A 27,084-nucleotide genomic window follows, 5' to 3' on the forward strand; every position below is an offset into this window, starting at 1 on the left:
GGTTATAGGTCGAGCCAAGGCTGGGCTCGGCCTGGCCTCCTGTGGCCCGACGGCCTTCTCCAGCCTCCACATTCCCTCAGCGTGTGTGGGGGGGCGGCCGGTGTGGGGGTGCGATGCAGCCGTAGCGCAACGAGGGTAGGTGAATGGCTTGCCGCGCGGGGTGGGAACTACGTTTCCCAGCATGCAACCGGTAAGAGCGGCCTTTGGGTCTCGACCGGCGTCTCGCAGGTCCTCCTGGGAGTTTTCATTGACCTCTGAGCCCCATCTCCCTCGGATCAGCTCGGGTCTCCCTTAGTCCCCGCCCCTTTCGGAAAGCGGGTGACTTCGCAGAGTCCCACGAGCTGCTTCCTCCTTCCCACTCTTATTGGTCCAGCCTAGCTGCCATTCGGGAGCAAGGAGGAGAAGTTTCTTATTGATTGGTGGATTCCGTTTGGCGCCAACTAGGAAAGGGAGGCGGGGCAGCGGCGGTCTCCAGTGAGCAGCTATTACCGCGAAAGGCCTTCTCTTGGCAGCGACAGCTCAGCCGGGAGGTGAAAGTCGACTTGGTTCTTTGAGATCCTGGGCTGGGCAAGGGAGTGAGAGAGAAGCGAAGAGAGTGAGAGCCCGGGCCGTTGCCTCTCGGCTCTCTCCCTTCCCGACCTGCCGCGTTTGTTTGGATTTAATCTTCAGGTTGCGGTCGCCCGCCTGCCCGCTGGCCTCGCGGGGTGAGAGGGAAGCACCCGTGTATGTGGCTGGCGCCTGCCGGGTCCGGACACCCGCCCGTCCGCGCAGCTTGCCCGCGGCAGCCGCGCCCCTGAACCGCGGGGTCGTGTTTGTGTTTGACCCGCGGGCGTCGGCGGCGGGGCGCGCGGCCGAGGCCAGTGCCGGCGGGGCGGGGCGGGCACGGCGGAGGCGGAGAAAGAGAGAGCGGGAGCCCTGGGAGGCCTGGTGCAGCCATGGAACTGGGCCCGGAGCCCCAGCACCGCCGCCGCCTGCTCTTCGCCTGCAGCCCCCCTCCCACGCCACAGCCCGTCGTGAAAGCGCTGTTTGGCGCTACAGCCGCCGGAGGCCTGTCGCCTGTCACCAACCTGACGGTCACCATGGATCAGCTGCAGGGGCTGGGCAGGTGAGGAGGGACAGATGAACGGTGCCGCAGACCGCTGGCCTCCCAGACCGTTCTTGGGGTGATCAGGCCTGGAGAAGGGCCAGACCTCTTCGCCACTTGGGGGCGGCCCCGTCTGGCGGGGGCTCACCATGTGCACCCTCCCCCCAGGCGGAATGTTGGGCGGGAGAGGCCGTTCGGACCCTCCAGGGCCACCCTCAGTCCCGAGCCAGGCCTGCTAGGGTATGGGGGCGGCCCCAGCTCCCCACCTTAGCCACCCCTTTCGGATTGCCCTGTACTCTTCTTCTGTCGCTGTCCCAGGAAGCTCTTTGAAATCTACCCCCACGCGGGAAAAGCAGGCCCTCCTAGGCTCTCACTTCCCCCTTCGCTGAATTAGAATTACCTCGCCCGGATCTTAGTTTCCTGTGAGCTTTGTTCCTTCTCAACAAAGGGACGTGGCATTTTCTATCCTGGGCTTTGTGCAAAATCATGGCAATCCCTCGCCCCCCTGCACCTTCCTGATGTCCACCCCATGCATTCCTAAAGCCAGGCCTTTTTACTCAACTTTCCATACTCAAAAGCTCTCTGGACTTCTCTTTATAGCAAAAAAAAAAAAAAAAAAAGAGAGAGAGAGAGAAAGAAAATACGTCCCACAGTGTTTGTGGTGAAGCTGCTTTCTCTTCTATCTTGGACATCTCATATCCTAAGTGAGCACATGTGTGGGTTTTCCAACCTCTTAAAAGCAGGAACTTGGCCTATTTTTCATCCCTTCTCCTAGCACAGTACCTAGAGCACATGCTCTCATTTTAGGAAATACACCAACATTCATCATCGTCCTATCCTGCAATGTGACCCAGGCCAGGCCAACCCACCCACTCCTTTCTCATCTTTCATGCTTAAGTGCCAGCTAACTGGGTGTTCTGGATGGCACAGTGTTCTGTGGTGTGGTCTAGAAGTAATGATAGTTGATGGTAGCCTGGCTACTTGCTAACCTCATGGCCTGTGTCCTGTATGTAACCTTTTAGTTATGTGCTAGAAATCCAGAGAGAATTCTTTCTTTTGGTTTTAGTGAGTATGAACAGCCACTGGAGGTGAGAAACAACAGTTTGCAGAGAATGGGCTCCTCTGAGTCAACTGATTCAGGTATTGTTTTAAGTCCTCCACATTTATCGTGTGTCTGCTGGGTGGGGAGCAGTCCTTGGCATTTAAGGAAATGTGCTTTCACCTAGGAACTTTATGTGGCATTGTGGCAAGGGAGAACATTAGTCAGGAGTTAACAGCTAACTTCCTTGTCAGGCTAGCTAGACATCAGGGAGGAAAGGTGTGTGCTAGTCTGGCTCTGGTGAGTCTGGATGGCGCTGAGCCGTGTCTCCTCCACCTGCTACCTTTCGGGAGATGGGCACCTCACTTGGTGTTATTTTGTTGAAGGCAACAAATACTTGCCTTGCTTGTCATGACGTAATTGTATTTCCTAAATCCCCAAGTTATGCATATGATCTGACAAGATAAACTATTTGAAATCAAAACTATTTCAGAAAACTGGCCCTACCTTTTCTTTCCATGGTTGGAACTCAAAGAAAGTTACTGGGTAACCTCTACCTGAATAACCAAACAATCATGAGAAGGTTCGGATTAATTACTCTCTTCAAATCCTGTTTTCCTTGATGGTATTGGCAAGTAGGAAAGGGGGATTGGTAGCTCTACAGGAAATATTGAGACTTGTGCAAATATGAAGTTTTTGACAATCAAGTAGGGACTCAATTTCAATTCTGGCAAACTGTCCAAGCCTTGAGTTTTTGTTGACTGGCTCAGAGAAACAGTGCTACGAATTTTATTTATTTATTTAAATAGCAAAGTAGTGTTTCATGTAGTACTTCCTGAGAGACATTTTTATTTCCCACAGGTTTCTGTCTGGATTCTCCTGGGCCCTTGGACAGTAAAGAAAAGTATGTACTCACTGCTTTTAAATATGCTTGGAAACAACTTTTTAAATTTTTTAAATGAAATTTGTTGTGCTCTGGACTGGCGCTCTGGATTTAGCTGTCCCAAGTAGAACTGGATCCTATAAACAGTCTGGTATCTTTCGAGAATCAGTAGTGTGTGTCAGCAGTTTTCAGAACTTCCCTTCCTTTATTACAGCTGTAATTTGATGTTCTGTTTGCGTCTCACCAAGCTCTTGCCCCACTCTAACAGCCTTAAGAGAATGTGTATATTTTAAGAGAAGACCTGGGTTTGTTTTTTTCACCTTGAAGCCCAGTGTTAGGTGTGCTTGTGAGAATAGGACAGCATCAGAAATCTGTTCTTCCATCTTGCCTAAAATGGGAAGGTTTGACTACCCTCCAAACTGTAGGTTAGACACTGCATCTTCTGATATGACTACCTCTTTGCTTTATTGTCATTATTTACCTTCTGATTTCATTGCAGCCTTGAAAATCCTATGAGGAGAATAAATTCCCTACCTGTAAGTTATTTCCCTTGTTTAATTTGAACTAATACCTATTGTTTGCCGATTAGATACCAGCATGACTTTGATGGTAGACCTTAATTTAGACAATGCTTTTCCTCACTCATAAGCACTCAAATACTCCTAAAGCTTCAATAATTGCCTCTTGTGGGCTTTCCCCATCATCTCTAATTATCAGAGTTTTATCAAACTAGGAGGGGTTCTTTTATGCAAATGATGTTATGTGGGGGTTGGCAACCTTGCGGGGTTAAATTCCCATATAGTGGGAACTTATATCTTGTGTTCTGACAAGCTAGAGGCCTGGCCACATTTACTGTGGTATGTGAGGAGCTAGGCCTTCTATCACCGCCATTTTTTTTTTTTTTGCATTTGAGAACTGAGTTGCCATTGGATTTTTACTTATGTACCCTAATTCCTTTTTCACTTTGATAGCAAAAGCTCTTGGGGTGTAGCCCAGCGCTGAAGAGGAGCCATTCTGATTCTCTTGACCATGATGTCTTTCTGTTGATGGACCAGGATGAGAACAAGGAAAACGTGAGTGTGGCATGTTCTTACTAACCTAGGGCAGAGGTAAAACCCACACGTGTCATTGGCTTACAGATAAGTGTCTGGGCTGCTTTCTGGGAGACTAAACTTTCATCAAAGTTGGAGTCAGAGAAACTTGGATTTGAATCCTGCTGCTTTCTAGATGTGTGATCTTGGCGAGTTCTTTTTTTAGGTTTCTTTGTTTCTTTATGAAATAGGAGTAACCCTACTTTGTAGAACTGTTGTAGGAATTAAATGAGATAAGGTAGATAAAGCATTTCAAATGGTTCCTGACAGGTAGGAGTTGCACAGATGGTAGCTCTTAGGAGTAATTATATCCATGAATAGTTTATCTGGAAGGTTCTGCCCAGGCCTTCCTTTCCTTTTTTTTGTCCCCCCTTCTCTCCCCCCCCCCCCCTGGTTTAAGCAGTTGTTTCTCAGTCTAGTTGTGTAGGACACAGCTCCCTGGCCCATGCTGGTATTATGAGCCATGTACTCCCCCCCCAAGTTGTCCGTCCGCTGCTCACAGCAGCTCTCGCCGGCTGCTGGCCGCTCATGGCAGCACACAGCAGCCCACGCCAACCTCCGGCAGCTCACGGCTGCCCAGCTCCAGGGAGAGCTGTTGTTCACAATCTTAGCTGTGGAGGGCGCAGCTCACTGGCCCAGGTGGGAATCGAACCCACAACTTCAGAGTTAGGGGCACGGCCACCTGGCGTTAGGAGCATGGTGCTCCAACCACCTGAGCCACCAGGCCGGCACTCCTTTCCTTTTTACATTGACCCTGGGGTGAGTTGTAAGTTAGGAAAAGGCTGCTTGCCGGTATTTGAAAGAACAGAGCTAACAAGTCCCAGGGAATTTCAGAGTAACTGAAGTGGTAGCTTACAGGGGGAGCTTGTGGTTGTCCACCCAAAAGTCCAAGAATGCCTTGGCCTAGCTTTTCTCTCACACCTGGCAGGGTGCCTTGCACAGAGTGGGCATCAAAATAGTTAAATGAATTAGCTCAGCTTTTCCAGTCTCCTTTCTCACTATATTTCCATATCTATTCTCTCCCCTTTTCCATTCCCTGATAAAATGCCATAGTTCACAATCCTTACAGTCTTCCAGACTTAGTATAAAACCTGCTGCCTCCACGAACTCTCCCAATGATTCCTCTAACAACCTGTGCGGTGTCCTGAGGAAGGGTACAGAAATGGGTGCCTGCCTTGAGTGCTTGGAAGGCTGTGTCAGCCTCTGTGTAGTGCTTTCTACCAAACAGTCCAAACCTGTACCCATGCCTGATCCAGCCCCACTCCCATCCCCGCACCCCTCCGAACTTGGCTTCTCTGCTTGGAGCTTTGTTCTGGAGGGGAAATGGCAGAGGTTAAAGAGCTTTCACTCTGGAGTCGTCCTGTCTGGCCGTGAAGCCAGATCTTAGGGAAATCACTTAACCTGTAAGGACTAATTTTGTCTTCTGTAAAGTGGTGTTGATGAGGCTGTAGTTGATGGTTAATGAGCTAATACACAGAAAGTACTGTCCTGTGTTGACATATACAGTACTCTGATATTAGTGGTTACCGTTCTGAGCACTTAGTAACGAGTTCTTAAGTGGATATTTTAGGGTAAGGGGATTATGAGTGCTTTTAAAATTTAAGTAAATGGAATCATACGGTGTGTATTCTATCACTTCTCACTTCTTTCACTCAGCGTTATGTGAGATTCGTCCATGTTGTAAACCAGTAGTTTTTTGTTCCCTATTGCTTTTAGTATGGAATACAATAATTTTAAGTGGAAAAAAATGATCTCCTGTTGGAAGGAAGAAGGTGGAAAATATAAAGCCCTCAAACATAAATCTAGAGTGAAAAGTTTTAGCTCCCGTTCACAGTTATTGAAAGGACTTTGCTTTAGGTTTCAGAAAGTTGTTGATTCAGCTTATAACTCAGTGTTTTGTGTATTTGGCAGCTACTCACGTGTTTGTTAGGAAATAAAGTGTGGTGAGAGAAAAAGTGCCGCATTAGAAGTTAGCTGTTGACAGAGTCATTGACATTCTTCATTACACAGATCCAGTGTTGGAGTTAGATCAGAAGTTGGTAAACCCTTAGTTTGGAGGCAGTTACGAAGGTGATCAGTGCCTGCTCCCTTGTCTGTCTCATCTAAGCTATAGCTGAGGCCCCAGCGCTGGTTTCTATGGACAGCGGAAGATGTTTCGACTCTACTGTCTTGCAGGAAGCCTTTGAGTTTAAGAAGCCAATCAGACCTGCGTCTCGTGGCTGCCTGCACTCTCATGGAGTTGAGGAGGGTAAAGATCTCTTCACACAGAGGCAGAACTCTGCCCCAGCTCGGATGGTATGTGCTCGGGCTTTCATAGGGAAGTTCCTGGTGGGAAGAGAATTAAAGCACCTTCTTTAACCTGGAGTTGAAGACATTCTAGTAGCTCTCGCTGTCTTTACCTTGACTTTGTCTTTTGAAATTAGATGGTCACATTTTTGGTGTTTTGCTGTGTCTGCAGAACAGAGAGGTAGAAGCAGAGTGAGAGGTGGTATGTTTGAAATAATATTAGACTTGAGCAAGGCTTATTTGACCCGGTTGATTCTGGGGAAATAATCTGCAGGCATTCTGGGTCATTCTTCTGTGTGTATGGTGCGATTATATGTCTTACTTAAAACTTGCTCTTTCACAATGCATCCTAAGTGCTAAGAGGTACTTCCCAGAACGGGAAGAGAGCAGAGAGCACTTGGCTTTTCCCAAAGGTGGTTTATTAAGAACCGTTGTGGATTTCAGTGAACCCACTGCCGGTAGGCTGCTTGAAAGCATTTGAGTCCACTTGCCCCAGGGTTATTTATTTGCCAGATAGAGACTGTCACTACTTTTAGAGTTTCCTACTGGTGATCTGACAGCTATAGACTAGAGAGGCCCAACTTGAGCAAAATGACCACCTGGTGTCCAGGTTTTCCTGGGAACTTGCATCTGAAAATGCAACTTTCCAGACTGACTGGTAGTCTAAGGTGTGGGTTCCGCCAGTATTGCTGTCCAGCATTTGCACAGAGCACTTTTCTGTTTTCTTGTCTTTAATCTTCATAAGCCTGTGAAGTAGCTGGCCCTCCTCCATTTTACAGATTGGGAAAGTGTTGCCAAAGGACACAGATACACAGAAGACTAGGATTTAACAACCTCCTGATTCCCAAGTACACAGTAACCCGTTGACAGCTGGGTCACCAAACTAAGTATGTTTAGTGTACGTGTGCTTGAAGCTAGCGTTTCCTGTGATCTCTTGGCCATCCCTAATTGTAGCTAGTGAGGGTGCAAACTGAAAGAAAGCCAGTGTTAATCTTTCCAGTTTGGCTTTTGATCATGTCAGAGGGTGTTTTGTATCTTTGCTTTTAGTCTCCAAGTGCCATCTATCTTTCCTCTAATGGCTTCTTGGTGTAGGAATCTTGGAGAAAGAATTAGGTCCTGTCCAGAGATTTGTCTGTCATTTTCTATAGCAGATCTGCACCTGGGGATCTGAGGCCTTAGGTCACAAAAACTGATGTTCTAACATGGCGTGAGCATTCAGAGGGTGTCGCCCCACAATAGAGTCACCTACCCCTGGGTTTTGCTGGCTGCAAAACTGCCAGTGTGCCCAGGGCGTGCTCAGGTGCACTTGGGGAGGGTCAGGAACAGCCCGGAATTTGTGTGTTGTGATGAGAGCTAGTTTCTGAACCAGAGTAGGCCAGCTGCAGACAGGATTCCTAGGTGAGTGACCCGCCCAGAAAACCAAAGGGCCACTTGAGGATTAATGCACTCATGCCCCAAAGGGATTTGGATTTGAAGGATGTTCGTAGGACTCACGTTGGGACCACCTTGTTACTGTGGGAGAAAAGAAAAATCTATCTCTGAACTTTTTACCTGGCTTTGAAAAAGCACGTGGAAAAGAAATACAATACAGCAATGCTCGTATCAGTAGTATTTATCTCTAGAGGGTAGATTTATGAGTGGTTTAAATTTTCTATATTAAATACATACTAGTTCTATAATGGGGTTTTCCCCCAGAATCAAGATAGGGTGGCCTAATGTGATACCCCATTTTTAGTCCAGGTATGTTCTCTTGTAGAGAGTGTAGTGGGGAGAAAAGCTTGGGCTTTGGAGTCCAACAACTGAGCTGTGTGATCTTGGTAACCTTGATTAAGCATTCGTTTTCTGATTTCAGTAAGAAAAGGCTTACCTTTAGTGTGTTGTGAAGCTTAAATGGGAATGTACGTGTAAAGATTATATCATAATGTCTGGCACAAGTCATTCCTCAGTTAGAAACTGAGCAGCTGTCATTTAGATTCTAAGTCTAAAGAACTAGGATAGATTTTAGATTTTTGTAGAGCCAGGCCACCCTTTATTTTCCTCTGTCAGAATTGGAGTAACATAAGCATTCTCTAGGCCATTTTGTCATCTCCAGGGAGACTGTCTTCTCACCCTTCCTCATTTCAGCAGGTTATATTATCATGACTTCATATTGTTCTGTGTTCACCGATTACAATCGTCTGATAAAACAAAGCTTGTGTTTCACCAGAGGCTATTCCCAGATCCCACTGTGACACAAATTGCTTCTGGGAAGAATTCCTTGTAAAGGCTACTTGGCCTGACTCAGGTCTTTGTGTGGACTTCACATCATTTATAGCCTTCGGATTCAGATTCCTTTGATTAGTTGCTGCTAAAATTTTACTTCTTATAACAAATGTAGTATATTTTCCTCATAAAAACTAGTGACCCATCCAAGGAAATCAAAATTAATCATTTATTAACAAGCCATGAATTTTGTCTCGTAGCTTTCCTCAAATGAAAGAGATAATAGCGAACCAGGAAATTTCATTCCTCTTTTTATGCCCCAATCACCTGTGGCTGCCACTTTGTCTGATGAGGATGATGGCTTCATGGACCTTCTCGATGGAGAGAATCTGAAGGTACCATGTGTGTTTTCCTATCCATTCCACTAACTACCCCTGGAGAAGTCATGTGAAAAAGTACAGCGATTCCCCAGGGCTTGAGTTGGCTCATATTTTTTGTTCATTTGGTGAGAATTTATTGAGACTGTGCTTCTAGCCTGACTAAATCCTGTGGGGACTTCAAAAGAAGACACTGATATGTCCCTTCTTACCCCGAAGGAGCTCATAGTCTATTTTTGTGCAAGAGACGTGAAACAAGAACAGTAGGCTAGCAGCCACACAGCCTAAAGCTGAAGCGCTGAGGATACCTCCTTCCACACAGGGCCGGGGTACTTTTAGCTATGTTCAGATAACAACTATAAAGTGTGATTCTCTTCTCACCTTAAAATGTCGGGGAGCGGGGAAGAGCGGCAAACATTAGATGCTCCCTCTCCTCTCCTGTCTGGTATTCTTTGGGCCAAATCATACCTAAAGCATTGAAACTCATGCTCATCTCTAATGGATCTTCATAACACGTTTTTCTCTTTCTTTAGAATGATGAAGAGACCCCGTCCTGCATGGCAAGCCTCTGGACCGCTCCCCTTGTCATGAGAAGAACTACAAACCTGGTAAGTAGTTCCAGTGTATGTAGAGGGAGCCTTGAGTGATTGGGCCTCTGGGACAGAGTGGACCAGACTAAACGGAAACTAACCCTTCTGCTCACATCACCCCAGGAATCAAACATTGTTTCATTTGAGATTCTGTCTTTAGGTCTCTGGGCCTTGACTGGTCACTAGTGTTTTCTGGTGTTAATGCACACTGTTTTTTCAAGTTTTTTTGTCCTTATTGGTGTGTGAAGAAATCTGGGCCATGTAGATGCAGTTTTTGTTTTCACAATTTCTAGTTCATCCCAACCATTCTAGGTCAGTCAGTGTCCTTTCTGTACAAGCCTGACCTCCGGTAACTTCTGGTTTAAGATCACTGGAGCATATCTGCTAAACTGAATTTAAGAAATTCGGTTCTTCTTAAATTACGTAAGATGTGGTATTGGCTTAGATTTTAAGTGACAGCTTCATGAGTGAACAATCTGTAGCTGACAAAAGGAATGATCTTAGGCAGCTTAAAGAGAAAGACTTCTGCTGCAGGACCATCCACACCCCTCCGCCCAGCCGGTGGCCCTGCCGCAGACACAGCTGCTCTTCCTCAGGGGTGTTCACTGGAGATCCCTGGCCCGGAACAGAAAAGGGAGATGCTAGCCCTGCCCTGTTCTGAATGGGAAGGAGAGAACATGCTGGATCACCATGTTTAATTTTGAGAGAATGTGGAAAGACTACAGCACGTTCAGAGAACAATTACTAGAATAAGGAGACGCAAAGCCCTGATAGATATTATGGACTGGTTGACAGGTTGGGACAGTAAAGCTTCATTTGAAGAGGAATTAATTAGTCTTGTTCTTAAATGCGGACAAGGAACACCCTGTTTTGCATTACAGGACTTCAGCAGAGCTGAGATGGCCACTGCAGGAGCTAGCAAGTTTCCTTAGAGCTGTTTTTGAGCCAGAAAGATGAGTGAAGGCGCAGAAAGTTGGAGAGTAATACCAGTGTATGGGAAGGGAGGGCCGGGTGGTCACCCAGGAAGTGATGCTGCACAAGGGGAACCAAGAAGCAGCTTGAGGTTCCTCACAAGTGACAGTGATTGATGGCACCTTCGCATTCCAAGCTGTGGCTGCAGGTGCGGCTAGCGTGGGATGTGGCACTGGGTGAGGCAGAGTTCACTGGCTGGGGCCTTGGTTCGCCTCAAAACACAGCATCTCCCTCAGAAGCCGCTGAGGGGCACACACCCACGTGGGTACCCTGAGCAATTAGGGCTGCGTTTGCAAGTTTGGAGCTGGCTGGCTGCTCTCCCTGGGTCTCTGGCTCTCATCTTTCTAACTCTTATTTTGTCATTTTGCCCATGTTTTCAGTATTTGAACACAAAGTCTGCCAAACATCTGGAACACTGCTTTACCTGTTTTCCACTCAAAGATCATATTTTACTTGTAGGTATTCCCCACATGGAGTTTAGGATTATTTTGGAGCTTAAGGGTGCTAAAAGGATTACCTGTCGATAATTGAGGTTTTATATATTTATGGTTTGTTTGTTTGTTTGTTTGTTTTTAAAATAAAGTGGTGGAAGAATAGTTTATTAGAAGACATAGTACACTCCAAAGGGATTGGCGTGGGCGCCGAGCAAAGGCAAAGCTCGAGAGGCCTATGTATTCTGTGTTTTTCCATTTCTCCTGTATAGACTTACCCACACAGTTCTTACATAGTCCCTTTAAGCTTAGGACAGACATTTGTATTTCTCTTGCTTTATTTAAATTAGAATTGCCCTTGACTGAGCTGTTTGGTTGTAACTGTTAACAGCGTAAGTGTAGGCTTGGATGACTCACTTCTGGTTGGTTCCAGGTCCTCACATGGCCAACAGAAGCTCTGCTTCAACAACACCTTTGCCAAGCAGAGCCCTACTCTGGACTTCAGTTTCACCTGGATCTGAGAGGTTGTCTCATTTTGAGAAGGGGCAGCCAGCTTGCTATGGCCACCAACACTCGCTTCCGCCAGGAATTCGTGGGGTTGCTAGATGAACCAACCCTCAGCCTGTGCTTCCACATTGAGACTTTGCTTCTAGTCAGTGGCCTTAATTTGTCATTTTTATAACCTGTGTGTTGTCTTGCCCTAAATAGGGTTTGCCTCCACTGTCATCCTCCGTTACAGCTTGGTTTAATTCAGCCCCAGTATTAAAACTTCACATTTATAGCAGTAAGGCAACAGGAAGTGGGTTATTTTTCCATTAAGCCGTCAGTGGTGAAGCAGACAGCAGCTTGTCTTGTGAGAGTGGACTTGTTAAACTCAGCATGTAGTCGTGTGTGTCCCATTTTAATAGGTGGGCATTGTAGACATGGCAATGGCAGGAGTGTCCACCTGAGTGCTGTGAGCAAGGTGGGGGTGGATCCCCCAAAGAGAGTATGTTCCAGCAGGGGCTCAGAGTATGTGGGAGCTTGTTGGGGGCAGGATGTTCTTATGAAAGAACAATTCGTTTGAAGACACAGCAGGAACCCAGTGAAGCTGGAGGTTGGGGCCTGTGTGGGGGGCGGGAGAGGGGGGCAAGATTATGATGGGTGTGAGTTGTCTGCCAATTCTAAGGGGTTTGGACTTGGTGTCCCAAGAATGTTAGGATTCCTGGAGAATGGATGTGTTAACTGGAAGAGTGGAGGGGTCAGTCGCAAATAGGCCACTTAGGAGCCTGCTGTGGCCATTCAGAAAAGTGCTGAAAACTCTGACTCATGGGGAGGAGGGAACAGATTGAAGGATTCTTCATAAATTAAAATTACTGCTATTTGGGTGGGATAGAGGTAAAGGAGAAGCCATGAGAATGACACCAAGGTTTGCAGTTTGAGAGATACTCTTAAGGTTGCTCCTTGATTTTGTTGGGGGTTGTGTGTGTGTGTGTGTCTGTGTGTGTGTGTGTGTCTGTGTTAAGTGCCTGCAGTGTGGAGAGCCTGTCTCCTATCTTCATCACATCTGGTACCATATGGTGTAGCTGTGCCGTCAAAACTGCCACGTTAGCTGGGTACAGCCAGCCGTAAGTTGAATGGAATGACAGGACCTGGGTTTTAGACCCCACCTCAGCTACCTACAAACTGACCTTGTGGGATGCACTTTTTCTGTCTGCAAGTTTCCTGTTCTATGAAATAAGGAGTGTCAATTAGGAGGGACCAGAGTTGTTTCTAGCTATAGTGTTCAGCTAGTTTGAAACAAGTCTTTTTAATCTGAAACCTTTAGTCTAAAAACTTTTTTAAATCATCCTCGTTTATTTATATTTCAGAGCACCTAGCACAACACTTGACAAACAACGGTAACTCACAGAATGTTTATATTTTTTTCCGGGAAAATACCCATCCTATCAATATAATATAGACTCATGTTTCCATGAGAGATACTTTCAAATGGAAGGTTAAAAGCAAGTCTGCCTACACAGGTACATCTAATTTATTATGCAAACGCCTAGGGAAAGTTCTGTATTGTCACACTACAAGTTCAGAGTTACACAGCCTTAGCTGTACATACATTGTAACTATCAGTGCCCCTGAACTGCAAATATGGGACAAATGAACTGTAGTCTTAAGGCCACTTACAAATTATCGTAGGTTAATGGGCATAGATTTGAAGAAATAGGCTACCCCAATACGAATGTTATGAGTAAATTTACTAGGTCCTTTTGAAAGACAAAATTGTACACAATATGAGAATGCTTGGAAAATGGCCATCAGTTTGATACAGTGGATTTCAAGTCACTAGTAGAGTACTGTGGGCCCTTCACAGTGGGCATTTTCCTTCCACAGGCAGTTACTCAGGTTCACAGTCGCCGGAGCCTATGTGGGGGTTGTGGTTTCTGCCCTTGAGAAGCTCACAATTGCCTCTGAGACCCTGCTGTTGAAAGCAATGGGCCCTCTTCCAAAAAATGCTTCCAGTTCTTCTAGGTAAAAAGAAAAATCTCTGGTCTTGCTTTTCTGAACAACGTTCCATTGAAATAAACTTCAGAAAAAGAAGAAAAGCCTTGGTCTCTGGGAGATGCCATGTGGGTGTGACACACTCCACTGGGAACTATCAGGAACATTTCAGAGAAGAGGCAGCATTGAATTTGGCCTTGGAAAGGACTGGCTCCCTGGGGTATGAAAGGACATTCTGCATAGGAATGCCTGGCCGAGCGAGGCACACCGAGTCACCGACAGGCTGGGATGAGTGTAGAGAGCTGAAGTCACATGGTCTCCACCGGTCAGATAGGCTGCCCTCAAGGCTCTGGGAAATGAGTCTTAAAAAGACCCAAATAGGGAGAAAGACTTCTGAACACAATTTCGAAAGTCCTGCTCCTCTGCGGACCCCCACACCCCCCAAACTTACACTCTTAACTGTTTGAACTACCTTACTAGCTCTGTTTTATAGTATAATCTACCTCACGTCTTTTCTGGGTTTAGGTGGGGTATTAAAATCTGTTTGAGATGCTCGAGCAAGGTGCACGTAACCACACAGGGGCAGAGGAAGCCAGAGGTGTGTTGTGCCTGAGAGGTGACAGTTGTTTGGTTCTTAGGGTCTGTGTAGACAGGAAGCTTTTTCAGGGTGTGGCTTGTCTTCCTCACCTCCATAGAATGTCAGCCTAGTACCTGTTCGTGGGGTCCCAGTTACTTAGTCTGCTCGGTGCCAGGCCCTACAAGAGTTGGCGGAACAAGGTGAATGGGCAGCATCTGTTTCCTAATTTAGGGTGAATTTAAACCGTCCCACGGAGCCCTAGGTCCATTCTCTTTACCATGCAAGTGAGCAGGTCGTAATGAAAGATGGTTCTCTCTTTTTCCCCCCAAAGGGCAATCGATGCAAGCTGTTTGACTCCCCTTCCCCATGTAGCTCCACCCAACGGTCAATGTTGAAAAGACCTGACCGATCTCAAGAGGAGTCCCCGCCTGGAAACACGAAGCGGAGGAAGAGCATGGTTCGGGCCAGTCCCGAAGAGGCAGCCAGTCCAGAGAAGCCTCAGGAGGTGGGTTCTGTGGCTTCCTTTTTGCCCGAGGGAATGTTCCAGTTCTAAAATTTCCATTGGGTTCTTTGTCTTTGCTGAGACTTGCTTTGTGTTTCTCATTTGTTTCAAGCATGTTTGTGATTGCCTGTTGAAGCGGTTTTATGAAAACTGCTTTAAAATCCTCAGATAATTCCGACATCTGTGTGGTGTTGTTGGTTTCTGTTGATTGTCTTTTCCTGTTCAAGTTGAGATTTTCCTAGTTTTGGGTATGACAAGTGATTTTTCAATTCTGTCTGTATATCTTGGGTATCACGAGACTGTGGTCCAGGTAAATCTGTTTTATTAGGCCTCAGGCACTGCAGGGCAGGTGCGGATGGAAGCTCTGGTTCCCCAACACAGCCTCCCTTGGAACGATACCTAGAGGGGAGGCAAGCTTCACTGGTACTGGGCAGGAGGCAAGTTCAAGGCTCCCACTCACACCATCGCAGTGGAGCAGAGACTGGGCACTTGGTTACAGCTGGGCAGGGGCAGACATCTAAGCTCCCCGCTTGCTGATGGGGCCATTATTTTTCTCGTGGTGTTGGCTGGAGTAGAGTGATGGGTTTACTGTGTTGCTATCTCCAGCTTCATGAATCTTAGGCTAAACTCATTTATTTTAATCTTCTTTCCCTGATCTATTTAGATCTATAAGTGTCCCAATTACTTTAGATTTGTCTTGCAACTTTACAGTGTTTTTCATTGTCACTTAGTTTTAGGTATTTTGGTTCCTTTATTTTCATTTATTTAATTCAGACCTCTTGTGTGTAGCCTAAAAAATTTTTTATAAAAGCTTCATCTGTACTTAAAAAAAAATATGTATCCTCTTTGGTGTTAGGTTCAGTATTTCTTTCTAATCACCCAAGTTAATGAATGGCATTTCTCATAGTTGTATGTGATTTCCTGTTATTTTGAAACTTTCTCTACTAGTAGATCATGAACATCTCTGTAGGTCAGTAGACAATTGTAAATTATTTTTAAAAAGCTGCATGAGAATCTTTATGGCTGTGCTATTTTTCTGTTGATTAACATTTAGATTGTTTCCGATTTTTTAACACTATAAACAGCTACAGTATTTACCATCCTTGCAGGTTCATTTTGGGGGGAATAAGTGGGGTTGCTCAGGTAAATGCTGTGTACACTCACTATATCTACCTTCTAAAACGAGTCAGCAATGCATATGTCTACGAGAAACATGAATTGACACATTTCTCCAAAATCTCCCCAGCGTCATATGTTATCCTTCCTAGAAGGTCTTGCTGTTTTGATGTGTGAAAAGTGGTACCTCGTGTCTATTTCTTGACTCCAGGGGGAGACCGAGCATCTCTTCATTTCTTATTGACCATTAGCCGTTTCTTTGGATGAGGAATCTATCGTTAAAGAGTCTTGGTTCCCTGGGCTTAAGTCCTCTGCTCTTTTGCATTACTTAATTCTGTTTATTCTATGAACTAAAGCCTTGAAAACATTGTATCCCAGCTGTGATTACTCCATTTTATTAACTAGTTTATATATTGTGGTCTGTTTCCTGATTTTAAAACTAATCTTGCTTCTTGAAATGTCATGTTTGGCTTACTTAGAATTGCTTTTTATTTATACCTGTTTTTCCTTCATTGTACGGTTTGGTATTAAGCATTATAAAAGAAACTAGCAAACTGCCCATGTTTTCTGTAGCATGAAAAGGTTTGAGAAAATACCAGTTGTCTTAAAAGGTTAGCTAGATCCCAGCCAAGAAAACATCTAGGCCTGGTGCCTTACATTGTATAATCTGCTCTAGGTGCCTAACACTTTACAACCATTTTATTTCTTCTAATTACAAGTGGAATTCTAGGTTAAAGGGCAGGAACGTTTATGAAACTTTGTGTTGTATACATGTCAATAAGTTGCCTTTCAGAAAGCTTCTAGTTTATGTATCTATATTTAAGAAGATTCATTTCATTTTACTCTTGCCATATTTGGGATTTGCCTTTTTATTTTCTTACTATCATCCCCAGTTGTCTCCTAAATACCTATCTGTTTCTTCAAATCTGGATCCAATAAGGTCTGTACATTGCAGTTGGTTGATAGGTCTCTTGTTATTTGGGTTCCTGTGCCCCATCTTTTTGTTTCCCTCTTGCAATTTATTTGTTGAAGAACTCAGGTGACGTGTCCTACAGTGGTTTGCACAGTCCCATAGCATCTTCCAACCTTGTCTTCTCTCCCCTCTATTACCCATAAACCCAGACTCTTGATAGGCTCCATCAAATTCAGGTTCCATTTCTTCGGCCAGAATATTTCACGGGTGATTTTGTTCACTTTGATCCAGAGGTGCAGTGTGCTAGGCAGCCACTGAGGCTTGTTGCCTGGATTCATTACTTCACTTAACCAGGGTTTCCAAAGGTGATCTGTGACGTCTGACTCCTCTCAGTTTGGTTCCTGAGGTTTTGTTTTCAAAATAGAACTTACTGCAGTGTTTTACCGTACATACTGAGAAGCATGCGAGTAAGTGTATCTGTCTCGGTGAATTTTCACAACGTGAACACACTCCCCTCAATACAGCTGTGATCAAGAAAGAGCATTAGCGGCCCAGAGCCCCTCCTGTGCCTCCACCCTCGGTAACGCTGACCTGGCCTCAGACACTGTCACTGAGTTTTGCTTTTTATGTCTGGATACTCTTGCTCAGCATTGTCTATGTGAGAATCACCTGTCGTGTATATCCATGGGGTATTTCTTTTTCATTGCTGTGTCGTGTTTCATTGCGTGAACAGACTGTCAATTTTCTGTTCTACTATTGATTGACATTTGGGTCATTTGTTCATAGCTTTTGGTTACTATGAATAAAGCTGCTATAAACTGTTTTTTCTTTTTTGTAAACATACACTTTAATTTCTCATGGAAATGCTGGTCCTAGGCTACTCGTGTGTTTAGCTTTAGAACATGCAGCCAAATAGTTTTCCAAAGTGTTTGTGCTTACAACAGTGTGTGCAAGTTCCATTTCTCCCACATCCTTACCAGTATTTGGTGTCTGTCCATCCCTTTAACCATTCTGGTGAGTGTATGATGTCTGGTTTTAATTTGCATTCCCCTAATCGTCATTTTTCTTGCGCCTACATTTTCCTCCCTGGGTTACTTATTCAAGATTTTTTGCCCATTTTTCTACTGGGTTGTCTCTTTTGTGGGGGTACTGTATATATATTCAGAAATGAATTTTTATTGGATGAATCTTCCCATTCGGCCTTGCCTTTTCTCCTAATATTCTTTTGATGAACAGAATTTCTTGATTTTTAAATGTATTTCAACTTATCAATCTTTTTATTTATATTTAATGCTGAAGAAATTCTTACCTCCCCACAATTAGCCCTTTTGATATACCGTTAGAGGTCTGATAGCTGTCTTGTTCTAACCTGGAGTCAATCACTTTTGAAAATCCTGGTTCCTCTTAGTGGAAAATAGCATTTAAAGACCACACTGTCCTCTAGGGGTGCTCGTGGCAGTCCTAGAGCTTCTCAGTGAATTGAACTCAGAAATACAGTTTTAGACTTAGCCTTACTTTTAATCCCTCTTTTTTAAAAAAGAAAAGAAAACAGTTTCAGAGCAATTCAGTTAGACACTGAAATAATACACCTAGTCAGCAACCCGTTTTTTTCAGTGAAGATTCCATCAAATACGAAAAATCTATATTTGCTAAATAGAGACATTAACATTTTAGTCTCCTCCGTATGACATGTTCCAGGTGAGTGTTTTCAAAAGTCCAGTTCAGAACCCTGGCCTCATTTTCTCCCTTTGATTTGTTACAGATTCTACATCAGTCTTTATCCCTGGTGTCTTCCCCAAAAGGGACCATTGAGAACATTTTGGATAATGACCCAAGGGACCTTATAGGAGACTTCTCCAAGGTAATTGCAAGCAGATGCAAGCCTCTGGCTGTGATGCACAGCTGGTGGGGGTTACCTAGAACCCCTCAGCCTGCCTCCTTTCTTGAGGTGGCTTCTGGGGTTTGAAATTTTTAAAGATAAGGAAACAAACTCATGATCAAATATAATTTGGTCTCTGGGACTGTAGACCTTACTGGTGCTGATCAGAGGTTTTCAGTAGGAAGCTGCTCACGGGCCACTGTGACTTCAACCCAGGGCCAGGCTTTCTGGGAGCTGTGTTTCTGATTACAAAAATTATATAGAAAAGTATAAATAAGGAGAAATAAGGTGGCTCAGGTGGTTGGAGCGCCGTGTTCCTAACACAGAGTTTGCGGGTTCGATCCCCACATGGGCCAGTGAGCTGCGCCCTCTACAGCTAAGATTGTGAATAACAGCTCTCCCTGGAGCTGGGTTGCTGTGAGCAGTCGGAGGTAGGCGTGATCTGCTGTGGGCTACTGTGGGCTACCGTGGGCTACCATGAGCGGCCGGCCGACTGCTTCAGCCGGGGGAGTGCAAGGCTCATAACACCAGCATGGGCCAGGGAGCTGTGTCCTACACAACTAGACTGAGAAACAACGGCTTGAACCGGAGTGGGGGTGGGGGGAGGCAGAAGAAGGGGGAAACTAAAAAAGGTTTTCTGAGACTGAATTCCTCCATTGTCCAGAAGAGCTAGGCCATTGAGGGAAACGCCCCCGGGGCAGTGCAGAGGGAGATCTGCTGGTGGCCAGTGGTTTTGCTGTGGGGCGGAGTTGGCACCTTTGAGCTATGGTGAATATGAGGGTGGGGCAGCAGCTGCTTGTTTAGCCACATATGCCTTGAAGGTTATCAGACCAATCTTCTGTTCATTACTTAGCTAACTTTTTGACCCTGCACATGGCCATGGGGATGGGTGAGCTCTTGATTCGGGCACTTGCCACAATGAGTAATTGCTGGTGTGCCCATCTTCCCCCTCAAGACCAGGCCGGGTCTCATTTTTCCCATCTCCAATCCTAGCACCGTTCTGGGCATAGTAGGTGCTCAGTACATGAGCGAAGTGCATTTCTCACTGTGTTTTTAAGTGTTCGTTACAGTTTTGCGACTGAGATAAGGATTCATAACAAAAAAGCAAGAGGAAAGGAAATTACCTGAGTTCTCTGTATTCAGATCTGGCAGACTAGTGGGCTTTAACATCTGGAAATGGGAGTAATATGCCTTATAGGTTTGTGCAAAAATCAAATGCTGGGACATTAATGAAGGGCCTAGACAAGTAACTAGCATGACCTATTAGATTAAAGCTTGTTGTTTTTAATGCTGCCTCTTGCCAAGCAGGGAAGCAGTATAAATGTTGTGTTGATATTTATGGGCTTTCAGATTTGCTAAGTGTCTGTCTCTCTTTTTTAAGGGTTATCTCTTTCATACAGTTGCCGGGAAGCATCAGGATTTAAAGTACATCTCTCCAGAAATTGTAAGTCATCCTTTTGGAAGCTTCCTCACGTGGAATATTTGAATCTAGCTGTTCTGGCCACCAAAGCTGACTCTCCTGGGCTTTCTCTCCACAGATGGCATCTGTTTTGAATGGCAAGTTTGCGAACCTCATTAAAGAGTTTGTTATCATTGACTGCCGATACCCATATGAATATGAGGGCGGCCACATCAAGGTACGGGTTCCTGAGGCTTGCTGGTGAGCCCTGCTATGGTAGGAGGCTTAGAAGGAGCGCTAGACGGCCTCTGGGACTTTTAAAAAGGAGGGTGGTGACACCTGGCTGCTGCTTAGCTCATATGCTGGTTATGAGAAGTAAGCGAGCAGTATGGGAGAGGCTTTTGACTCCCTGTGCCCTGAGGGAATGCCCCTGGCCTCCACTACTCTCTGCCACCTTGTACAGCAGGCATTCCTGTTCTGGCCCTCACACCATTACCAGCAAGGGCACATGGAGGTGCTACCACTGATTTCAGCCAGGCCTGAACACCCCAGGGCTCTCCGGCAACGTGGTGGAGTTAAGCTACCTGGTGGAGAAGGGTGTTGGGATACACTTTCCCAGGAAGAAAGTAACTGTGCGTTTTCGGCTGTTCACCAATGAAATAGTGTTCAAATATGGTACGGGAATACTTTTAATACAATGTTAGGGTTTGCCACTGTCTTACGGCTTTTGAAAGTCCCCAAGTTCACCAAAAGTATTCAGAAAGTCTGCATCGTGCCCGTTTAAAGATACCTCTCAGTTGTTCCTGCGAGCGTGAGACCTGCAGGTACCAAGTGTCTGTGGTACCTTCACAGGGTGCGGTGAACTTGCACATGGAAGAAGAGGTGGAGGACTTCTTACTCAAGAAGCCCATCGTGCCCGCGGACGGCAAGCGTGTCATCGTGGTGTTCCACTGCGAGTTTTCTTCCGAGCGAGGCCCTCGCATGTGAGTTTTGCCCGAACTGGTGCTTCTGTGGGACGTGGTGGCGTGTGGTGTGTGGCATGTCCTCGGAGCATCCTGCTGCGTGTCACACGTCACTGCCCTGCCATAGTCTGCACACGTGGCCTGGAAACACACGGTTTTGTCATAGTGTGAATTGACATGCAATAGATGTCTTCTCAAATTCTCCTCTATTTAGCAATTGCTTGATGTCACGAACAGCTTCCTAGAGCAGTTTCTCGGCCTGATGTGACAGTTTCAGCTGGGAGAGGCTTGCGGGCTTGTTCCGTCCAGCCTGGCTGTGGAGCTAGAGTTGCTTGTGCAGTACCCCCTGGGAGCTGGCCTCTGCGCCATTGCCCCCACTCCTGAGTTAGTCCTTGCCACTGTGGGGCGTGGCTCGCTGTTTAACCTTCTTTATATTGAGTTAAACTCTGGCTCTTACAGTTTCCCTCACTGTCCTTAGTTCTACCCGTGGGGCTGCTGTTCTCAAGTGACAGCCTTCAGTATGATGTGGTTGCTGTATATGCAAATGCCGGAAAAGTGTGAACTCACAGTGAAACTTGATGTTTCAAACACTTGTCAAGCCCATGTTTGCAAAAGGAGTGGGTTATATACATTCACGTTATTGCAACATTGGGTGTGAGAACTGCCCCCCACACATACCCCTTATTAGCACGAATCTCTGTTCGGGTTTTGGTATCTAACGCCCTGTTATAATTTATTACCTGAAGATCTATTTTATACCAAAATAGGCGGAAGTATAATTACAATAAAACAACACTGACTTAAGATTTAAAGCGATATTCTGAGGCTCCACGCTCTCACTAATGCTGACAGGACTGGGGCTGAAAAACGTGCTCAGAAGTGAAGGATGATACTGAAAAGCTAGGGGAGGGGCCAGACAGCTGCGCAGCTGTCATCTGTGTCCCTTGAGAAAGGACTGCACGCCTGGAATATGTCAGGTTCTACTGAGGCAGTGAAGGTACAGCAGTGAGCAGGACTGGGGCGCCTGCTGCAGGGGTGGGGGGAGGGTCCCAGTAGGGAGACAGGTGAGTGTGACAAGTGCTGGACAATGGTTAGCAAGGTAGGCTGGGAGGAATGCAGCTGCCACTGGCATGGTCCGAGAGAGACTCCCCAGGGCCCTGTTCTTGGGCCCCCTTTTTATTTGAACCATTTCAAAGCTCAGAAAGAGGCACGTGCTTGACTTGATTTCATCAGTTAACATTTGCCACATTGGCACACATACGACTCCAGCAGGAACTTGGCGTGTGTGGCCGTCTCCCCAGGTCCTTCCTTCGGCAGCTGTCTCCTAAGGATGAGGACTAGTACTAGCCCTGCACTAGTACAAAGCCATGAGCAGGAGGTGGGGTTTGAACAAGACCTGAGGTCCATTCTCGAGTGGAAGTATTCACTCTACAGACACTTACCTCTCCTGTGCCAGATACCGTCCCAGGTACTGGGGAGAATAGTGGACAAAACAGATAAATCCCTGCCTTCCAGGGGCTTACATTTCAGAGGAGGCAGGAGGCAGGAGGCAGGCCACATCATAAATATGTAAAGTATGCAATATGTTAGAAGGTGCTTCTGAGAAAAAGAAGACCAGAGGTGGGAGCTCCCGGGCAGCGTGGAGGAACAGCAAGGGGGCCGCAGTGGCTGCAGCGGAGTGAGGGAGAATGGGGGTCACAAGGTGTCGGCCACTGTTAAAGACTTTGGCTTTCGTACCAAGGGTTGGGCAGTAAGGAGCCACCAGCCAGGGCAGAATATTCAGTCCAGGCATAGGACGGAGCAGCTGCCCTGAGGCAGGAGCAGGCTCAGCCTGTGGAGAAGCCACAGGAAGAAAGGGGGACACGGCAGAGGAGGTTGGGGATGTGGCAGGGTGGAGATGAGTGGGAAGCTGGCTTAGGCTGTCACTGCAGATGGCATGCGGGTGGTGCCAGGGAGGGTGCTGGGCAGGGCTGTTTAACTTGGAAAAGGGAATTTGGGGAAGAGACCATTTACCTACCAATACAAGCAGTGACACCGGCTCTGCCACTGTTCTAAAGATCACACTTGGCCGGGAACACAGAAGTCAGCCCTGATTGTTTCCATGAATGAATGCAGAGTTGGGAAAGTGTGTCAGGAGTACTTCCGCCACCGGCACTGCTTTGGCCGCGTGGTCGTCGGGAAGAGCTCACTTTGCTGTGGCCCCCTTCCCAGGTGCCGCTACGTGAGAGAGCGAGATCGACTTGGTAATGAGTACCCCCGACTCCACTACCCTGAGCTGTATGTCCTGAAGGGCGGATACAAGGAGTTCTTTCTGAAGTGCCAGGTAAGATGGGCTCTCTGGAGAGCCCAGGGTGGACAGGTGGATCTGTCTGGTGGTCGTGGTTTTCTGCCAGGGGCCCTGGGGATTTGCCCTGCATGAGGCCCTAGAACCCACCGACCAGGTCTGCACCACTGCTCCCAGCCTCGCAGCCCCAGCGGGGAGGGAGGCAGAGGTGCCCTGACCTCACCCGCTCTTGTCCCCCAGTCCCACTGTGAGCCCCCCAGCTACCGGCCCATGCATCACGAGGACTTTAAAGAAGACCTGAAGAAGTTCCGTACCAAGAGCCGGACCTGGGCCGGGGAGAAGAGCAAGAGGGAGATGTACAGCCGCCTGAAGAAGCTCTGAGGACAGCAGCCGGCCCTCCCCCACCCTCCTCTGCTGCAGAGAAGAGAGCGAAGGGGCCAGCTGTGTGACATTTGGAGAGAGGGCCTGGGGCTTCCTGCCTTAAACCCACCTGCCACACTCCCAGGGTTGGAGCCCAGAGCCTCCTGCTGGCTACGCCCCTTCCGTCCCTGCATCAGGACAGTCTGCCAAGGTTGTCACGTGCCACAGCACACGTCCGAGCACCAAGTCAGGATATTCTGGCAGCTCATCCCACAGCTGGAGGAATCACGCGGGGCGCCTTGGGCGCGGCTCCTCAAGAGGGGAGGGGTAGGAGAGTGGAAGTGCAGAAATAACAGACGGAAATGCTGTTGGCCAAATACCAAAGACAGCCTGGGAAGAAGATGGTCTTCGTGGGATAACCCATGTCTTTAATTTATTCAACCTCATCAATCACTTTATTTTATTATTTTTTTTTAACTCCTGGAGACTTAATTTAACTGCTTCGTTGATTCACAATACTGCCATCACCCCAAGGACTACCTCTGCTTTTAATTAAAAATGGGGAGGGGAAGGAGAGGCAAACTTGTCTTCTTTGCAGAACTAGGAGCTCTGTCACCCCCAGGAGGTGCTGTGGTACTGGGGCTGCTGCTATTTAAAGGACTGAGGTACTGGTGGGAGCGGGCACTGGACTCGGCCTTGGCTCCAGGACATAAGCTACACCTCCCAGACCTACCTCAAAGGCCATTGAGATTTGTTTGGGGGGTCAGGGGAGTGACCCTGCTCGTTTTTGCCCCAGTTCTCTGTGATGTTGGCTGGTATAGGAGTCACAGGAAAGCACTTCTGGCAGCTTCCATTGGGCCACCCCCAGGTCAGTGTTGGGACATGGTAGCATAGATATCCCAGACTAGAGGTGTCAGGGATGGGTGGGCTCTGGGATGGGGGAGGGGAGTATACACTGAGTATCTTCCTATTACTCGGATACTCTGATAGCTTTGAATTTTCTAAAAATAGTCATTTTATGAGTCAAGGAGGATTAAATCAGTGTTGGCTGGCCCATCCAAGGATGGGGAGAGAGGCTGGGAGCCCTGAGCATTAAGAGAAGGGAGTGGGTCCTAGCATAGAGATATCTGTGGAATGTGTTTCTCAGGAGGCAGCGTCAGAGAGTTTGAGGGTAAAACTCGGAGTTTATCATGTTTTAATTTGAGGGACGGAGTGGTGCATCATCACCGATTAGCTGCCTCCTCATCTAACCCCATGGAAGTAGGGGTCTCAAAGGAACACCTCCCGTCTGGGAGCTGGGGCTGACTTGATTGAGTGTGGACAGGCCTGTTTGCTTCCTGCTCCCCACCCTCAGGCGCCGGCCTCCTCACCATCTTTGCTCCATTGAGGGGTAGCCAAGTTTGTTTTCTCCCCTCTTGCCTCGGCTTCCTATTCTGGGGGTGGGGAGGGAACCAGTGATACTGGAGATGACTGGTTGTCGCGTTAATGGGTTTGAGTTGCATTTGGCTATAAAACAATCTTGTTAGAAAAAGTACGTGGGGAATAGGGGAGCAGGAGGGGAGAGGGAGAAGACCTTTCTCCACACATTGAGACACATTTCAATTGGTCTCTAATGTTGTTTGTAGGGATTCTGTTTGTTGAATCCCTGAAAAGGGAGGTGGGATGGCCTCAGATTGTACCAGCTTAGCTAGTATTGCTAACCAACTGTTGCAGGCTCTGAAAATAAAAACAATCTTAAACCCATGCTCTCTGTCTAATTCTTGATAGATTCAGAGAATTGTGTTTCCCTTTAAGGTTCTGGGACCACACTTTCTAAAACCAGTGCCTGGGGCAGGCTCATTTCCTCAAGAGGCCAAAGGGCTGTCACGTGGCCTGGCTTCAGGGATGCTGGAGTGACCTCCAGTTATTACTCTGAGTCCAAAAACAAACTCGTGATTCAGGTTGGTTTGCAAGATGAAGTAGGGACCGCAGGAGCTTACCTGAACCACTGACGTTCCCTTATAAAATCTCAGTTCATATGGATTAAGCATCAGCCCAAAGGAAGGGCCCTAAAGGAGATAGGAGGGTAGATTGTGTTCTGAAGGAGCCAGACAGGCTGCTACAGAATGAAATAGGACAGTTGGTGGTTAAGTCATGGGCCCACACAGCCACAGAAACTGGGAAGTGTGGTGCTGGGGCGTTACTGCCCAAATATCCAAACACTGGAGCAAAAGCATTGCAAGATGCAGCGGCGTCTGGGATCGAAAAGAACGTGTCTTCCTTGCTGTATACATTAAATCTTCCATACACGTAGCAAGTGCTAACGTCTAAAACAGTTCACCCATCGTCCCATCTGAAATCAAGCTTCGTTTAGACATTGTGTTCCCTTCTGATTTGCAACTGTACTCAAGGTATTCCAGCCTTTAAAAAATATATGAGGAAAAGGAAGTCCCCGTAATACCCATCTCCAGTGAGTATTACTGTTAACGTGTTTCAATGTTATGAAGACAGACTGCGTCCGCAGTACCAAAGGCCCTCGAGCTCTCCCTCACCTAGCAGCCCATTTCCTCTGCCAGATGGTTTTTTTGAGAGTGCATAGAGTATGTACCCAGAGATGACTTTCAACTGCATCTAAAACCGTATGGCCATACTCTTAAGTTTTAAAAAATAATTTCTTTTTCAATTACAGTTGACATACATGGCTGTACTCTTATCCCACATTAGAGTACCTTCCCAAAGATTCCTCATTCCTAATGAGATTAAAAGGTTTTGATTAATTTGACCACACAAACTAGGTTTTATGGTGAAAATAGCTATCTACTTGTAATTAATATCTACATATTTAAGTACATATGTAATATCTATACATATTTAATTTATGCACATAAGTAATATCTGTACATAAAATGTTTAGATATGCTTTTTCTCAACCTTTCAAGATGAGGTTTTACTTAAATTCTTCAACATTATTTCTGCACCATGAACTCATTTTTTGTCCAAATTATTTAATATGACACACACCTTTCTAGTTCATGTATGAAAAACTAAGCCAAGACCCAAGTATTCATTGTGTATAGGATTTTTTTGTCATTTGTTGTGTACGTGTATATTTATGATTTCTATTAGGTTGGTGCAAAAATAACTGCGGTTTAAAAGGTTAAATGTAATTGCAAAAATTGCAATTACTTTTGCACCAACCTAATACAAGATGACTTTGTTTTTTTAATCATGGAGAACTTCAAACATCTTGGGGATGAAAAGGGGTGCTGTAGTAAATCATAAGCTTCTAACTGGACAAGTCATGGTGCATAGTCATACCCCATGCAGGTAGCTTCTTTAGAGGAAGGTGTTAAGAGCCAGCCCTGTCCATTGTTTCTGTGCATCTAGGTTAACACACCTTTGAGATGCCAGAAGTAATCCCCCTGGAAGGCGCAACCACCCTCAAGAGAGCACATAATCTTAACTATTTTGTAATCCAATCCCTGCCTTGCTTTCTCCCACTTTTATGTAATTTTCCTTATGTGTCCTCCTTAATTTAAAATGCATAAAAGAAACTGCAAACTATCATTCTTCATAGCATTTGAGATCTTCCCAGCAATGTCGTCAGTTTTGACTCATACTCAAAAATTCTCTGCAAGTTTGGACGTTTCTTATGTCGACGTCATATTGGACAAAGAGGGTGA

At 46.3% G+C, this 27,084-nt stretch overlaps 1 protein-coding gene across 2 annotated transcripts; it reads left to right on the plus strand.

The window, feature by feature from the left end:
• Positions 1 to 562: 562 nt before the first annotated feature.
• CDC25A (cell division cycle 25A) lies at positions 563 to 25,159 on the plus strand. Of its 2 annotated transcripts, XM_019723959.2 has the most exons (15): positions 563 to 1,105; positions 2,151 to 2,224; positions 2,985 to 3,027; positions 3,506 to 3,542; positions 3,978 to 4,079; positions 6,273 to 6,392; positions 8,846 to 8,980; positions 9,496 to 9,570; positions 14,339 to 14,512; positions 18,301 to 18,399; positions 19,799 to 19,861; positions 19,956 to 20,054; positions 20,669 to 20,799; positions 22,990 to 23,101; positions 23,303 to 25,159. In XM_019723959.2, the coding sequence occupies exons 1-15, from the start codon at positions 936 to 938 to the stop codon at positions 23,441 to 23,443; spliced, it is 1,575 nt and encodes a 524-aa protein (XP_019579518.2). In that variant the 5' UTR covers positions 563 to 935; the 3' UTR covers positions 23,444 to 25,159. The 2 variants fall into 2 exon arrangements, with proteins under 2 accessions (XP_019579518.2, XP_019579519.2); XM_019723960.2 differs by lacking the exon at positions 6,273 to 6,392.
• Positions 25,160 to 27,084: the final 1,925 nt, after the last annotated feature.

Source organism: Rhinolophus sinicus, linkage group LG10 (genome assembly GCF_036562045.2).
Source record: "Rhinolophus sinicus isolate RSC01 linkage group LG10, ASM3656204v1, whole genome shotgun sequence".
Classification (NCBI taxonomy): Eukaryota; Metazoa; Chordata; class Mammalia; order Chiroptera; family Rhinolophidae; genus Rhinolophus; species Rhinolophus sinicus.